Source organism: Oryctolagus cuniculus, chromosome 17 (genome assembly GCF_964237555.1).
Source record: "Oryctolagus cuniculus chromosome 17, mOryCun1.1, whole genome shotgun sequence".
In the NCBI taxonomy this organism is placed as follows: domain Eukaryota; kingdom Metazoa; phylum Chordata; class Mammalia; order Lagomorpha; family Leporidae; genus Oryctolagus; species Oryctolagus cuniculus.
In genome coordinates, this window is record NC_091448.1 from 24,365,011 (window position 1) to 24,381,028 (window position 16,018).

The 16,018-nt window shown below is 44.2% G+C and overlaps 1 protein-coding gene across 9 annotated transcripts in view; it reads right to left on the minus strand.

Moving 5' to 3' along the window:
- Window positions 1-16,018, minus strand: part of CBX1 (chromobox 1) — a 30,500-nt gene that overhangs the window by 11,626 nt on the left and 2,856 nt on the right. For 6 of the 9 annotated variants that reach the window (XM_070060817.1, XM_070060818.1, XM_070060820.1 and 3 more), the window contains 3 exons: window positions 1,321-1,497; window positions 829-1,006; window positions 150-244 (listed from right to left, as the gene is read on the minus strand). In XM_070060817.1, coding sequence (XP_069916918.1) covers window positions 150-244; window positions 829-1,006; window positions 1,321-1,460 — 413 coding nt within the window. In that variant the 5' untranslated portion in view covers window positions 1,461-1,497. Of the gene's footprint in view, window positions 1-149; window positions 245-828; window positions 1,007-1,320; window positions 1,498-11,962; window positions 12,041-16,018 lie in introns of all 9 variants that reach the window. The other 3 variants (XM_070060816.1, XM_051825606.2, XM_070060821.1) reach the window with 1 other exon arrangement.

The following is a 16,018-nucleotide window of genomic DNA, read 5'->3' on the forward strand; positions in this document are numbered from 1 at the left end:
AACTCATGAGTTCATTGTGGCAGTCAGGCCGAGGGTCACTATCGAAGGACTATGTCATCTTAAAGATTTCACACTTGGGCAACTGGAATTTCGAAGGTCCAGCTCGTTTCTTCTGGCATGGAACAGATGGGGATTTCTTGCAGACTCACCATTTCATCAGGAACATGAGTTCTCCACTTGAGTCTGTAGCTCCAATGATCCGTTCCGGCTCCAAACCCCGGGCAAAGCCTCGTGGCTTTTCTGACTGTAAAAACCAGATAGGTAGAGCAGTTTGATCTATGTGGAACTGTCATCCAGACTGGAGTCACTCCCATGTCTGCTTAGTGCAATTGCATACCCTTTTGCTAACAGATCATCGATACTTTGGCTCCTAGTAACAGGCCTTTTGGAATCCTTTGGAGTGATTCATCAAGGTATGAATGCTTGAGGTTTCCCATATATGAAAAGGAATAGACTCCAAACAGCAGACTAAATGTTTACCACGACTGTCTCTCCAGGACTTCTCTTCACCCTCAAAAGACAACTGACCTTAAGGTGTTGGATAAATCAAAATTGTTACCACAAATCATATGCTTAATCAAATGATTAAAGCTATCTATTTACAGGAATCGTTTCATTTGCCCTTATATCTGTCCTCAAAAAGTATTATACTTGTTATTCCTAAAGCCTGGATAATGAGGGTAGATCATAGGGTTTCACAGGAGATTGAGAGGAAATGCTTGCTAAGATCTGAGGAGACATAACAAAACTTAATTATTTGGTCTTCAGAAGCTTCTTTGACAGTACTATCAATTCTGGACTAGGAAAAATCCTTATTTCAAGCCTTACCTCTTCTTTCTTCTTCTTTGGTTTGCTCTCTTCTCCCTTATCTTCAGAATCAGAATCAGCTTTGCGCTTGCCTCCCTCTGACTTATCTGTCTCATGTGCTGTTTTCTGTGACTGCAGAAACTCAGCAATGAGGTCAGGGCAATCCAGATTCTCTTCTGGTTCCCACGTATTGTCTTCACTGAAACCAACCACAAGGTACAGCAAGTCACGTTCCTTCAAAGTAAGTATACTTATACAAAGGATATAAATACAGGGAGGACAAGAGGAATTAATATTAATGAACAGCTACTTTTTGCCCAGGACAAAATCAATTTTCTTTGCAAAGAAATCCCTATCTTGCTTTTTCGCACTATACATGTAGGTCATACTCTTGTCAGACCATAAACCATGAAAGCCATGATTCATTTTTTTACTGCATCTATCACAGCTGTGTATCATTAGATTCCCAATAAACACTTGATGACTAAATTCACCTGTGTCAATGAAACTTACTCTGAGAAACCTTTCCACTTTAGGAGGTACTCCACTTTGCCCTTTACAACTCGACGGTCAAGAACTTTTTCCACCACATATTCCTCTTCCTCCTCTTCTAGCACCTCCTCCACTTTCTTCTTGTTTTGTTTTTTCCCCATGGTGCCCGCCAGCTTTCTGGTGTAAAGGGTGACGCTGCTAAAATGGTAAAAGAAATAAAATGGGCATTAGGGTTAGATAAATATCTGAATGTTTGGAAAATCATGGAGATCAGAGGGGACTTTAATACTGCATGCTACTTATAATGTTATGCCTATTTTCAACATATAAAAACCTTTTCTGAAATGTTCAGCTACAGAGTTAGCACTGATAAAACTTTTTTATTCTTGCATATTCATTTAAAAACTTTTATATACATGGGCCAGCATCCCATATGGGTGCAAGTTAGGCTGCTCCACTTCCAATCCAGCTCCTTGCTAATCGCTGGGAAAAGCAGTGAAGGATGGCCCAAGCGCCTGGGCACCTGCCATCCATGCGGAAGACTTGGAAGGAGCTCCTGGCTCCTGGCTTCAGCTTGGACCAGCCCCAGCCATTGTGGCCATCTGGGGTATGAACCAGTGGATGGAAAATCTCTTTCTGTAGCTCTTTCAAAATACATATAGAAACTTTATAAAAAAAATACTTTATATGCTATGGTCCCTAAAATACTAAATTAGACTGAAATAGGAATCCTTCTAAAATAATATGTCCACATCAAACTTATATACAGATAATTCTCTGATCCATACTGTTTCCTATTCTCTATTTTCCTTTTGTTAAAGGAGTTTTTTTTTTTTTTAAATTTCCATCTACTTGAATGCAGTGATGGGGGGATGGGGGAGTAGGTGGGTGTGGAGAGGTGGAAAGAGAGAGAGGGATTTTCCATTTGCTGATTCACTCCCTAAATGCCTACAATAGTCAGGGCTGGGCCATGCTGAAGTCAGGGGCCTGAAACTCCTTTTGACAGGGCCCCAAGCACTTGAACCATCATCTGCTGCCTCCCAGGATGACCAGAAGCAGTGGAGCTAGGACTCAAATCAGCACTCTGATAGAGGCAGTAGGCACCCCAAGCCATGGCTTAATCCACTATATCATAATATCTGCCCTGTATGTCTTCCATTTTGCCACTATAATGGACTTGACTTTTTACTGTGGGCAAATAGTTTGCTCTATTAAGCATCTTAATTTTTCCATTTGCATATGCATATATGCCCTATTCTTCTGTATTACTACAATACTCTCTTCTGAAAAGTTCTCTTATTCATTATGCAGTCTTTCCTGAATGCCACTATAAATTTACACCTTACAAGTTTCTTATGAACTTCTTATTCTACTCAGTTTATTTTTACAGTTCAGATAAGACAAAAGAAGACTCACAAAATGATAGAATGACCATGAAATTCTTTGGAGTACTGCAATAACTTGGAAACTGTGTGTGTGTGTGTACAGGTGATAACCACAAATATAATCTAAGTTTTTTTCTTTTCTTTTTTTAATTTTATTTACTTGAAAGAGTTAGAGAGAGAGGTAGAGACAGAAACAGAGAGAGGTCTTCCATCCACTGGCTCACTCTCCAAATGGCCAGAGCTGAGCTGATCTGAAGCCAGGAGTTTCCTCCAGGTCTCCTACATGGATGCAGGGGCGCAAGGACTTGGGCCATCCTCCACTGCTTTCCTAGGCACATCAGCAGGGAGCTGGAGCAGAAGTGGAGGAGCTGAGACTTGAACCGGCACCTATATGGGATGCCAGTGCTGCAGGCCAGGGCTTTAACCCACTGTGGCACAGCACCCCCCACCCCAAAAAATACATCTTCGGTACCAGCATTGTGGCCAGGGGGTTAGGCTGCCACTTTCCACAAAGGCATCCCATATCTGAGCATGAGTTCAAGTCCCAGCTTCTCTGTTTCTAATCCAGCTTCCTGCAGCAGAATACGGTCCAAGTATTTGGGCTCCTGACACCCATGTGGGAGACCAGAATGGAGTTCCTGGCTTCCAACTGGTTCAGACCTAGCTGTTGCAGCCATTTGGGGAGAGAACAAGCAGATGGAAGATGCCTCTCCCTGTCACTCAACCTTTCAAATAAGTAAATAAGTCATAAAGCAAAACCACAATAGGGCAGGCATCTATGACTCCAACCAAAGTGACTGGGATCACTACTGCCTCCAACTTCCTGCTAATAAAGACCCTGGGAAGTGAACCAGAATAGGGAGCAGTGGCTCAAGTAACTGGGTTCCTGCCAACCATGTGGGAGACCTGGATTAGGCTCCTTGTTCTCAGCTTTTTCCTTGGCCCAGACCAGCCTGTTGCAGGCATTTGGTAACAGGACAGTGGATGGAGAAGTACTTGCTCTCTCACCCCCTCTCCATCCCATATATATATATATATATATATATATATATATATATATATATATCCATATCAAATAAAGCTTTAAACAAATATTATTACACCTAGGGGTGTTTGCAATATTAAAATTCTAGTCCCTTGGGGTGGGTGTTTGGTGTCCTGGCTACTCTGCTTCTAATCCAGTTTCCTGCTAATGTACATCATTGGAGGCAGCAGATTATGGCTCAAATACTTGTATCTTTGCCAACCAGGTAGGAGACCCAGATTGTGTTCTGGGCTCTTGGCTTTGGCCTGGCCCAGCCCTAGCTGCTGGTGGCATTTGGGAAGTGAACTAGCAGATGGAAGTTCTCTCTCTTAATATATGTCTCTCTTTCTCTCTGCCTTTCAAATAAATGAAAGAAAATTCTAGTCCCCTATAAAAATCTTTATTTCAGTCTTTCATCTTTTGATTTCTGGGTTTAGCCTTAGGTTACCAATTTTTGTCAGTAGATGGCGCCATAACATACCAATAAAGCAAAACTGGTCAGTAAAACTGACCAAAATCTCACAAAAATGAGGGACCACAGTTGCACAGAATGAGATACAAAAGAATTAAGAGAATGACTGACAGTTCAAGACAAGGGAGAAAGAATCAGTACTCTACTTGAATTTGAAATAATACTAACTTAGCCTGAACTGGTCATTCCTGGCATCCTTGGGAAAAGGAATTAAGTAGAAATTATTCTAAAAACTTTAAAATTGGCATATATAGAGAAATGCATTTTAGAAAGAGAATATTTATTGGCCATATGAGAGATAACAAACTTTTCATTAATGTCAGGATTATTATGAGTCATTTGTAACTTTTAGAGATACTTAGAGTTACACTCTCAGATAGTCCTATGTTTGTATCTATGATTAATTTTGACTTTATAAACATTTGAAAATTCTAGATACTGTGCTGAGTACTTGAGATTCAAGAGAATAAGCGCTGGTGCCGAGGCTCACTAGGCTAATCCTCCATCTTGCGGCGCCGGCACACCGGGTTCTAGTCCCGATCGAGGTGCTGGATTCTGTCCCGGTTACCCCTCTTCCAGGCCAGCTCTCTGCTGTGGCCAGGGAGTGCAGTGGAGGATGGCCCAAGTGCTTGGGCCCTGCACCCGCATGGGAGACCAGGAGAAGCACCTGGCTCCTACCATCGGATCAGTGTGGTGCGCCGGCTGCAGCACGCCGGCCATTGGAGGGTGAACCAACGGCAAAAGGAAGACCTTCTCTCTGTCTCTCTCTCTCTCACTGTCTATAACTCTACCTCTCAAATAAAAATAAATAAACAAATAAATAATTCTTTAAGAAAAAAAAAAAAAAAGAAATGGTCTCCATCAGAAAAGTAATTTCATCTTCCACTAAGGATATTCTGAACTCTTGCAGAGTGGCACAAAATAATGTTTTTTGTTTTTTTACCTGTTAGGGTAAGTGCTTAGACAAGTCTTTAATGATGTTATTGAACAATGTGTACTGAATGTAATTTTTTAAAAATTATTTATTTATTTGAAAGAGACTGATCATTGTTCTAGCCACTGGGTCACTCCCCGATGGCTCCAACAACCAGGTCTGGGTCAGGTTGAATTCAAGAACCAGGAATTTCGTATTACTCCCAGACATGGGTGTCAGCAGCCCAAGTAGTTGGGGCACCTTCTGCTGCCTCCCCAGGCCCCTTAGCAGGAACCTAGCTCAGAAGTAGAACAGGGGCCAGCACTGTGGCATAGCGGGTAGAGATGCCACCTGCAGTGCCAGCATCCTATATGGATGCCAGTTCGAGTCCCAGCTGCTCCACTTCTCATCCAGCTCTTTGCTACAGCCTGGGAAAGGAGTAGAAGATGGCCCAAGTCCTGGGGCCCCTGTACCTGTGTCGGAAGACCCGGAAGAAGCTCCTGGCTCTGGATCAGCACAGCTCCGGCTTTTGCAGCCAATTGGGGAGTGTACCAGCAAATGGAAGACCTTTCTTTCTCTCTCTCTTCCTCTCCTTCTCTGCGTAACTCTTTCAAATAAATAAATAAATCTTAAAAAAAAAAAAAAAAGCAGCAGCTGGCACTCAAAAACTGGCACTCTGATATGGGATGAGCACCACCCACTGCACCACAATGCTGGCCCCTGTGAATGTAGTAATTTTTGGCTAATTCTTGGCTAGTGTTATTGTGCCTCTGATTTAAGGACTGTTCTTCCTGGAGACACTTTCAGGCTTTCAGAATTCTAATTGACATATGACAAGTATTTTTCTGTCAGTTGAAGGGATAACAAGATTCATGTCAATCTTTGGTTACAGTACAGAGGAAAAAAAACCTGACAACCACCTTTAGGTAAAAAGCACTACAATTTCCTACATTAATCTGGACCTGGAAATTGGAAAACACTCCCTTTCTCAATAGACAGAAGGGAAGCAATGACTATGGACCACCCCAAAATGCTAACTGTCCCCCAGTAACTCTTCTTTCAAGTAATTACAGTTAAGAAAAGATACTCTATGGTTTCAGAATTCAGAGCTATTTTATCTCTGTTATCTAAATTAATAATTATATATCATAAAAAGAAAGCACTGAATACTACCCATCTGATCCTCTTACTATGAATCACAAGGGTCAGTACAGACTCTAGCTGATCTCTAGCTCCTGCTGCCATAGTGTTCCACTGTATAGACAACCATATTTTAATAATCATTCTACTTAGTGATGAAAATTTAGATTGTTTCCTATTTTTTATTATTGCAAAGATTGCTGCTTTGACCATGGTACCTGCATCTTTTAAAGGTTCATAGGTGATTGACTTACATCTTGGATAAAAGCCACTGCTACAAGACTGGCAAAAACTACATACTGCAAGCAAAATTACATACATTACTGTAAGCGTCAATCAATTCTCAAAGCTAGCTAAAAGGCAGGTATCTTATATTCTCCACAAAATTTAGAAAAAGGCTGGAGCAATGAGAAAAGCCAATCAATATTCTTGAATTTTCATTTTTATCATTCACTCAAGAACATTTCTGAGCAGCAACAAAAATTGGAAAAGCAACTGAAGGATCTTTGGTGTCCCTTTTACCAGAAGCCAAAAGCAGCACCAGAAACATGATTACAGTTCCTGTGTGATCTGTTACCCAAGGAAAGATCTGCTCACCCAAATACCAGTGTAGGCAAAACAAACCGGCATGACTCCAAAGCTTAGCCTCCAGTAACTTTCCCTTCTCTGACCTTTCCAAAACAACTTTATGTCTACAGGCAGTCACATATATATTTACTGTAAACTCTGTTTCCTCCTCCATGAAACAGATGTAAAGATTCTCACAGGATTATTGTGTTTTTTTTTTTTTTCTTTTGTTTTTCCGGGATTATTGTGATGTCAGTTTTCATGAGCTCTGGAATTACCTGCAGGCAGCCCTCAATATCTGTGAGTTCTGCATCTGCAATCCAACCAACCAGGATGGAAAATATTTTGGGGAAAAATTACATTAGTAGTGAACATATAGACATTTTTGCCTAGTCACTATTCCCTCAACAATACAGTATAACATTTATATAACAAATTGTTTCAAGTACCCTAGTATTACAGGACTTGAATATCTATGGATTTTGGTATCCATAGGGAGTTCTGGAACAAATCCCCTGCAGATACAGAGGGCTACTTGTGTCTTTATATATTTGTATAAATGTCTTGCTTCCTCATTATTATTATTATTTTTTTTTTACAGGCAGAGTGGACAGTGAGAGAGAGAGACAGAGAGAAAGGTCTTCCTTTGCCGTTGGTTCACCCTCCAATGGCCGCCGCGGCCGCCGCACTGTGGCCGGCGCACCGCGCTGATCCGATGGCAGGAGCCATGAGCCAGGTGCTTTTCCTGGTCTCCCATGGGGTGCAGGGCCCAAGCACCTGGGCCATCCTCCACTGCACTCCCTGGCCACAGCAGAGAGCTGGCCTGGAAGAGGGGCAACCGGGACAGAATCCGGCGCCCCGACCGGGACTAGAACCCGGTGTGCCGGCGCCGCTAGGCGGAGGATTAGCCTAGTGAGCCGCGGCGCCGGCCTTGCTTCCTCATTATATTTAAGTACTGTTTAAGGACAGCTCTCTTCTCTGAAACTCAATGCATTGAAAACTCAATGAGAAAAAACAATTTTGTCCTATGTATATGGTCAAAATTCATGATTGGGTTTCTCTAAAGAGTTGAGTTATTCAGAATACACACAAGGACCACAGGTATGGCTACTGTAAATGAGCAAATAATTATAAAACAGAGAAACCAAGATCTCATTTCTGGAAGATTGAAACAGACATGCTATTAGAAACTGAGAAATCATGTCTAATAAGCCTAATGTGCATAAGTTTCTTATGTTACTTTTTTTTCCTGCCAGGACCACATAAAGTAACAAAGCTGGTGTAGTAAACAGCAAAAAGGATTTATCTTCCAAGGAAGAGATAAGGCAGTTGAGAAAAACAATGGAAATTTTTAACAAACTAATTTATCTATGAAAAAACTTTTAAGATTTCTTAAGACCAAACATGGACAAAAATAATTTTTGTTGTTTCATACAGTACAGTCCTATGAAGTTATGGGGCCGCCACTGTGGCGCAGTGAGTAAAGCCACTACCTGCAGTGCAAGCATCCCATATGGGCGCCGGTTTGAGTCCCGGCTGTCCTCTTCTGATCAGCTCTCTGCTACAGCCTAGGAAAGCAGAAGATGGCTCAACTCCTTGGGATCCTGCACCCATGTGGGAGACCCAGAAGCTGCTCCTGGCTTCTGGCTTCAGACAGGCACAGCTCCGGCCTTTGCGGCCAACTGGGGAGTGAACCAGCTGATGGAAGACTTCCCTCCCTCCCTCCCTCTCTGTAACTCTGGCCTTTCAAATAAATAAATAAATCTTTAAAAAAAAAAAAAAAAAGAAGTTATGATTTCAGAATCAGCCTTTACCTATGTGGGCTTCAAAAAGTTCACGAAAATTAAATTAAAAGATAGGGGCCAGTGCCGTGGCTCACTTGGTTAATTCTCCACCTGCAGCGCCGGCATCCCATATGTGTGCCGGGTTCTAGTCCCGGTTGCTCCTCTTCCAGTCCAGCTCTCTGCTGTGGCCCAGGAAGGCAGTGGAGGATGGCCCAAGTGCTTGGGCCCCTGGCCCCTGTGGGAGACCAGGAGGTGGCACCTGGCTGCTGGCTTTGGATTGGTGCAGCTCCGGCCATAGCGGCCATTTGGGGAGTGACCCAATAGAAGGAAGACCTCTCTCTCTCTCTCTCTCTCACTGTCTATGACCTCTCTCTCCTCTCTCTCTCTCTCTCTCTCTCTGTAACTCTGCCTTTCAAATGAAATAGATGGATCTTAAAAAAAAAAAAAGATTTAGTTTATTTATTTGAAAGATAGAGTTACAGAGAGAGGTAGAGACAGAGAGAAGTCTTCCATCTTCCATCCGCTGGTGCACTTCCCAGATGGCCGCAATGGCCAGGGCTGTGCTGATCCGAACCCAGGAGCCAGGAGCCAGGAGCCAGGAGCCAGGAGCCAGGAGCCAGGAGCCAGGAGCCAGGAGCTTCTTCCAGGTCTCCCACGCAGGGTACAGGAACCCAAAGACTTGGGCCATCTTCTACTGCTTTCCCAGGTCATAGCAGAGAGCTGGATTGGAAAAGGAGCAGCCAGGACTAGAACCAGCGCCCATATGGGATGCTGGCGCTTTAGGCCAGGGCTTTAACCAGCTGCGCCACAGTGCCAGCCCCACAGATGGATCTTTAAAAAAAAAAAGATATTGTGGGGGCTAGTTTTGTGGTACAGCAGGTTAAGTCACTGCTTGGGACATACACACCCTATATTATAGTGCCAGTTTTGAGTCCTGACTATTCCACAGCCAACCAAACTTCCTGCTAAAGAACCTGGGAAAGCAGCAGGTGATGGCTCAAGTGTTTGGGCCCTTGCCATCCACGTGAGAGACCCAGATAGAGTCTGAACTCCTGGCTTCAGCCTGGTCCAGCCTGGCTGGTGTGCCGGAAGATCAGTCTCTCTCTCTCTCTGTTCCTCTGCCTTTCAACTAAATAAAATAAACTTTTTAATAAAAATATACTGCAAAATCTCTACGAACTTTTTTTTGGAGGGGGGGTGCTACAGTGCTGGCATCCCATATGGGCACTAGGTTCGAGCCCCAGCAGCTCCATTTCTGATCCATCTCCCTGATAATGCTCCTGGGAAAGCATCAGAGGATGGCCCAAGTGCTTGTGCCCCTAAATTCACGTGGAAGATGCAGAGGGTGCTCCTGGCTCTGGCCTGGTTCAGCCCTGGCCATTGGGGCCGTCTGGGAGTGAACCAGCAGCTCTCTCGCTCTCTGTAACCTTTCAGATAAATAAATAAATCTTAAAAAAAAAAAAGGAAAGGAAAAGAAAATTGAGGAAAGAAAGAAATAGCATCTCCGGTGTTCATGGCCGAGGGGCTGGGCTGACCGGGCTTGCCAATTATACTTGCCTGAGCCTCTTGGGCACCCCGACTGTCCATCCCTAAATGCAGGACGCCCCAGGAGGGCAACCCGCAAGAGAGAGCTAGCAGCTGGACTGCATCACACAGCAATCACTCAACACAACTGTACACATCACCCTAGCAAATGAACAAACGGGCATGCACACACTAAGCCGAATGATTCCCCAGTACACATGGGGACGGTGAGACAATGGCAGGCCGGCAGGTCTCTTTTTCTCATCACCTGAACCCCCTAACACTCCTGAGGCGCATAGGCAGACACTGCAGCGGCACACCCAGAGGAAGCAGCGGGGACAAGAATGGACACCTCCGCTCAGCTTCGGGCACCTGAGGAGAAAACAACCTGGACGGCTCTAGGGGGCAGGGCACCACAAAGGTTTAAGCAGGGGCAAACTGTCAGACAGTCCCCCAGCACCACAGAGGGGTCCGCCCACTCAGGAACGGCAGACAACAGGGCAAGAGTGAGGGGTGTTCATCATGTCAGAAGACCACCCCAGCAATGCCACAAAGGGGCGAAGTCAAGAGGTTTCTGTACCCCTGCCCCCCCCCCCCACATTACCCACAAGCAGGAAAGGAGGGAGGGGCCAGAAGAGGTCAGCAGCTTTCGCCATGAATGGCCATTCCTTGTCGGGGGCAGCTTAGGTCTGGCCCGAGTGTCACATTGCCACATGGGTCAGTTGGTCCATGACCTGTCTGAAGCATCCTTGTGTTTATGCTTTCACCCGACTGAAAGAATTCATACTTCATTCAAAATAACAATATGGTAGTCATCCTTGATTCCTCATTCTCCTTTATCTAGTCTCTCATTAATTTTGTTAATTTTATATCTTAAATAACTTCCAATTCATATCTTTCTATTCCCCACTGCTTCCACACTATTTCAAACTACTATCATCTCTTGGCTAGAGAACTCCTAATTCAATTAATTCTCAACAATACCTACTGATTTCAAAATGAAGATCTCTTCATATGATCTGTGGGCATCTGAGCTGAAGACCCTTGCATCTAACTTATCAACCACAATTACCTTGCCCTTTGACCCATTTTTCACTTAATCCAATTTCCTTAACTGCCACTTCCTTAGAAGGCCTTTCTTAAAGTCCTATCTTGACTAATTCTGTTTACATGTTCCTATGGTATTTATATATTTTAATAATTATATCTGTGGGTACCTATTGTGTGAAATATTGGGGAAATGGGCTGAAAAAGAGAGACAAAATCCTTAGTCTCTTAGACATTACATTCTAATGTGGACAAGTCAGTGAGCATTAGTGGGTATGTCTGTACGTGTGCATTTGCACAGCACAGCACAGACAATAAGCAAAAATATTAATGATGTTAGACAAGAAAGGTAAGGAGACACCTTGGCAACAATCAGAAAAGCACTCCAACTTTAGGTTCAAAGTCCTAAAGGAAATTAGTTTGCTTTGCGTGAGGAAAAGAAATGTAGCTGGTAGGACTGTACATTGTGGCACAGCAGGTTAAGCTGCTGCTTCGGACACGAGCACCCCCTATCAGAGTACTGGTTTGAGTCCTGGCTATTCCACTTCTGATCCAGCTTATTGCTAATGCCATGGGAAGGCAGCAAAAGATGGCCCAAGTACTTGGGCCCCTACCAACCGTGAAGGAGACTATGATGGAGTTCCTGGCTTTGGCCTGGCCAACACCTGTTTGCAGCCATTGGGGGAGTGAAGCAGCAGATGGAATATTTCTCTTTCTGTGTCTCTCTCTCCCTCTGCCTTTCAAATAAATAGAAATATTAAAAAGAAAGAGGGGCAGGCATTGAGGCATAGTGGGTAAAGCTACCACCTTTGATGCTGGCCTCCCATGTGGGTGCCAATTTACATCTGGAATGCTGCACTTCTGATCCAGCTCCTTGTTAATGGCCTGAGAAAAACAGCAGAAGATGGCATAAGTCTTTGGGCTCCTGCCATTCACTTGGGAAACAGATGCAGCTCCTGGCTTTTGCCTGGCCCTGCCCTGGCCATTTCAGCCATCTGGGGAGTGAACCAGTGGACTGAAGATCTCTCACTGTCTCTCCTTTCTCTGTAACTCTTTCAAATAAATCAATAAATCGTTTTTAAAAATTAAAAAAAAAAAAATAGGGGCTGCTGCTGTAGCGCAGTGGGTTAAAGCCCTGGCCAGAAGCGCTGGCATCCCATATTGGCAGGTTCTAGTCCCAGCTGCTCCTCTTCCAAACCAGTTCTCTGCTATGGCCTGGGAAAGCAGTAGAGGATGGCTCAAGTCCTTGGGCCCCTGCACCCATGCGGGAAACCTGGAAGAAGCTCCTGGCTCCTGATTTCAGATTGGCACAGCTCTGGCCATTGCGGCCATCTGGGGAGTGAACCAGCAGATGGAAGACCTCTGTGTCTCTACCTCTCTCTGTAACTCTTTCAAGTAAATAAAATAAATCTTAAAAAAAAAAAAAAAGTGAGTGACTAGACGGATAGAGTGGTAGGCAAGAACCAGATGACAATTGTTGTGCACATCACTCCCTACTTCATTCCTTTTCTCCATTCCCGATTTCCCCTCTAGCTTAAGTTTAAAACCTAGTCAATTAATGGCTATAAAAGTTTATAATTGAAGTTCTGTTAGCTTTTAATGCTATCTATTAAAAAAGTCAAATTAAATTAGTAAGCATTTACTAGGAGCCTGGATGGAAAACAGGATGAGTTACCCTAGTTCAATCACTGAAAGTTCTACTGCATTACAAGAACCCCTTAAAGGAGCCAGCACTGTGGCACAGCAGGTATCCCATATGGGTACCCGTTCGAGTCCTAGCTGCTCCACTTCCAATCCAGCTCTGCTGTGGCCAGAGAAAGCAGTGGAAGATGGCCCAAGGACTTGGTTTGGCCCCTGCACCTGTGTGGGAGGCCAGGCTGAAGCTCCTGGCTTCAGATTAGCCCAGCTCCAGCCGTTGCAGCCATTTGGAAATTGAACCAGAAGATGGAAGACTTCTTTCTGTCATTCCCTCTCTATGTAACTCTGCCTCTCAAATAAATAAATAAATTTTAAAAACCAGGCTTAACTGCTACTTCCTCCATGAAGCTTATGTAACCTAGCCAAATATTCTTTCTCCTTTCCTTAGGATTCCCAAAGCATTCTGCTTCTATTTTTACTTGGACACTCAGTCAAAGGTAGGACTGGGTCCTGTGCAAACTGCTGAACCCCAGATGAGCAATAAGGATGATGGCTCAGAAAATAGGGGCTAGAAGTTCAAAGCCATCATTTTTTAGGGAATTATTAACAAGATGAATCTAATTGATAAGTCCTAAACAGAAACAAGGAAGAAGTACCTTTGCTGAAAGAATCAGCAACTACCCATCAGTCATCAAAGGGCAGGTGAAGGCATGTGTATAATATATCAGGTGGTAGTCATGTTTCTGAACTGCTTTTAGTCTGTTTGTTAGCTGTGGCTGCTTGTGAAGCAAATGCTTTCCAGATGGAAAACTTGACTGAGCAGAAAATAAGAACTTGTGCCACATACACAGTGTCCTGGAGTTTCATTTTTAAAGGAACCCCTGCCGTTGAATTCCAGAGGATCTACTGCTAGCATACTATTTTATGAATATCTTTTGAATTTTATCTGAGATGTGTTCAGAAACTTGGCTAATCCCGAGTGTGCTGACATGAATTTAACGACAGATATAGCTTTTGATTGAGAAGTTTCAGAGATCTGCAAATGTTAGGACACCTGAGTAATGCTTCAAGCAAATCTTTCAAAGGTTTCAAGTGAAATAAAATGGATCAGGAAGCTACAACAGAATTATGACTATATTGGACACATAAAAATATACTCCATGAATATACACAATTAGTATTTTTTGAGACATTTATTTTATTTAAGAGTTAGATCTTCCATCTACTGGTTCACTCCCTAAATGGTCACAATGGCCAGGCTGAAGCCAGGATCTTGAAACTCCATCTGGGTCCCCATGTGGGTGGTAGAGTCCAGGCACTTGGTCCATCTTTGGCTGCTTTCCCAGGCTAATGCTCCTGGGAGCTGGATCAGAAGTTGAACAGGGGCCAGCGCTGTGGTATAATGGGTAAAGCAGTTGCCTGCAACACTGGCATCCCATACAGGCACTCAATCGAGTTCTGGCTACCCCACTTCTGATGTAGCTTCTTGCTACTATGCCTGGGAAAGCAGCACATGATGGCCCAAAAGCTTGGGCCCCTGCAACAACATAGGAGACCCAGAAGCTCCTGGCTCTGGACCAGCCCAGCTCCAGCCATTGTAGCCATTTGGAAAGTGAACCAGTAGATGGACGACCTCTCCCTCTGTAACTCTGCCTTTCAAATAAATAAATCTTAAAAACAAAACAAAACAAAACAAAGAGAGGAGGAGCAGCCCCGACTTGAACTGATGCCCAGATGGAATGTTGGCATTGCCAGCAGTTCTCTAACCCATTACACTACAATGCCAGCCTCTGTACTTTTCAATTAAAAATAAAGTTAATACTCTTGGGAAAGCAGCACAAGTTGGTCCAAGTGTTTGGACCTTTGCCACCCACATGGAAGAACTCGATGGAGTGCCAGGCTCCTGGCTCAGGAGGCTTGGCCCAGCCTCGGCTGTTACAGCTATTTGAAAAGTGAACCAGAAGATGGAAGATCTCTGAGTCTCTCCTTCACAGTGTATAACTCTGCCTTTCAAATAAATACAACTTTAAAAAGTATGACTACGGGGGCATTAAAAGCAGAAAGCAAAGTGTCTGCAGATTAACAAAACAAACCCTACTCACTGACATCAACCTCTCAAATACCATAGTTCTATTAGGCCCTCAAGATTTTAGTTCTCTATTAATGAGAAAGTAACAATTTTATAGACAAATTAAGCCATCCCCCTTCTGGTCATCAAGCCATAAACACTAAATGCAGGAAAAGGTTAACACAAGTTACATAATTCAAATACTGATGTGGGGGAGGGGCAAGTGTTTGGCCTAGCAGTTAGGATGTCACTTGGGAAGCACACATCCCCTTATCCAGTACTTGGGTCCAACTCCTAGCTTCACTCCTGTCTAACACACACTATGAGGAGCAGATCTAGATTTAGTTCCCAGCTCCTTGCTCTAGCCTAGCTCCGCCTTGTGGCGCCGGCACACCGGGTTCTAGTCCCGGTCGCCCCTCTTCCAGGCCAGCTCTCTGCTGTGGCCAGGGAGTGCAGTGGAGGATGGCCCAGGTGCTTGGGCCCTGCACCCCATGGGAGACCAGGAGAAGTACCTGGCTACTGCCATTGGACCAGCGCGGTGCGCCGGCCGCGGCAGCCATTGGAGGGTGAACCAACAGCAAAGGAAGACCTTTCTCTCTGTCTCTCTCTCTCTCACTGTCCACTCTGCCTGTCAAAAAAAAAAAAAAAAAAAAAAAAAAAAATTTATAAAAAAAAAAAAGAGAGAGAGAGAGGGAGAGGTCTTCCATCTGCTGGTTCACTCCCCAATTGGCCACAACAGCTGGAGCTGCGCAGATCTGAAGTCAGGGGCCAGAAGTTTCTTACAGTTTTCCCACGTGAGTGCAGGGGCCCAAGGACTTGGGCCATCTTCTACTGCTTTCCCAGGCCACAGCAGAAAGCTGGATCGGAAGTGGAGCAGCCTAGACTCAAACCAGCGCACACATGGGTGCCGGCACTGCAGGAGGCGGCTTTGCCTGCTGCACCGGCCCCAGTCCTAAGGTATTTACAACAGCCAATTGCACGGTCTGCATAACCTCTTCTATATTGAATACCAGGACGAGTACATTAAAAACTGAGGCTAAGACATGCACCACAAAGGCAAAAGTTTTACTTTGCCAAACGTCATAAATGGAAGACAGGCAAGCTACCAGGTAACTGCACGATAATTCTGTTGACTGACACATGAAGTTCTCAGAAAG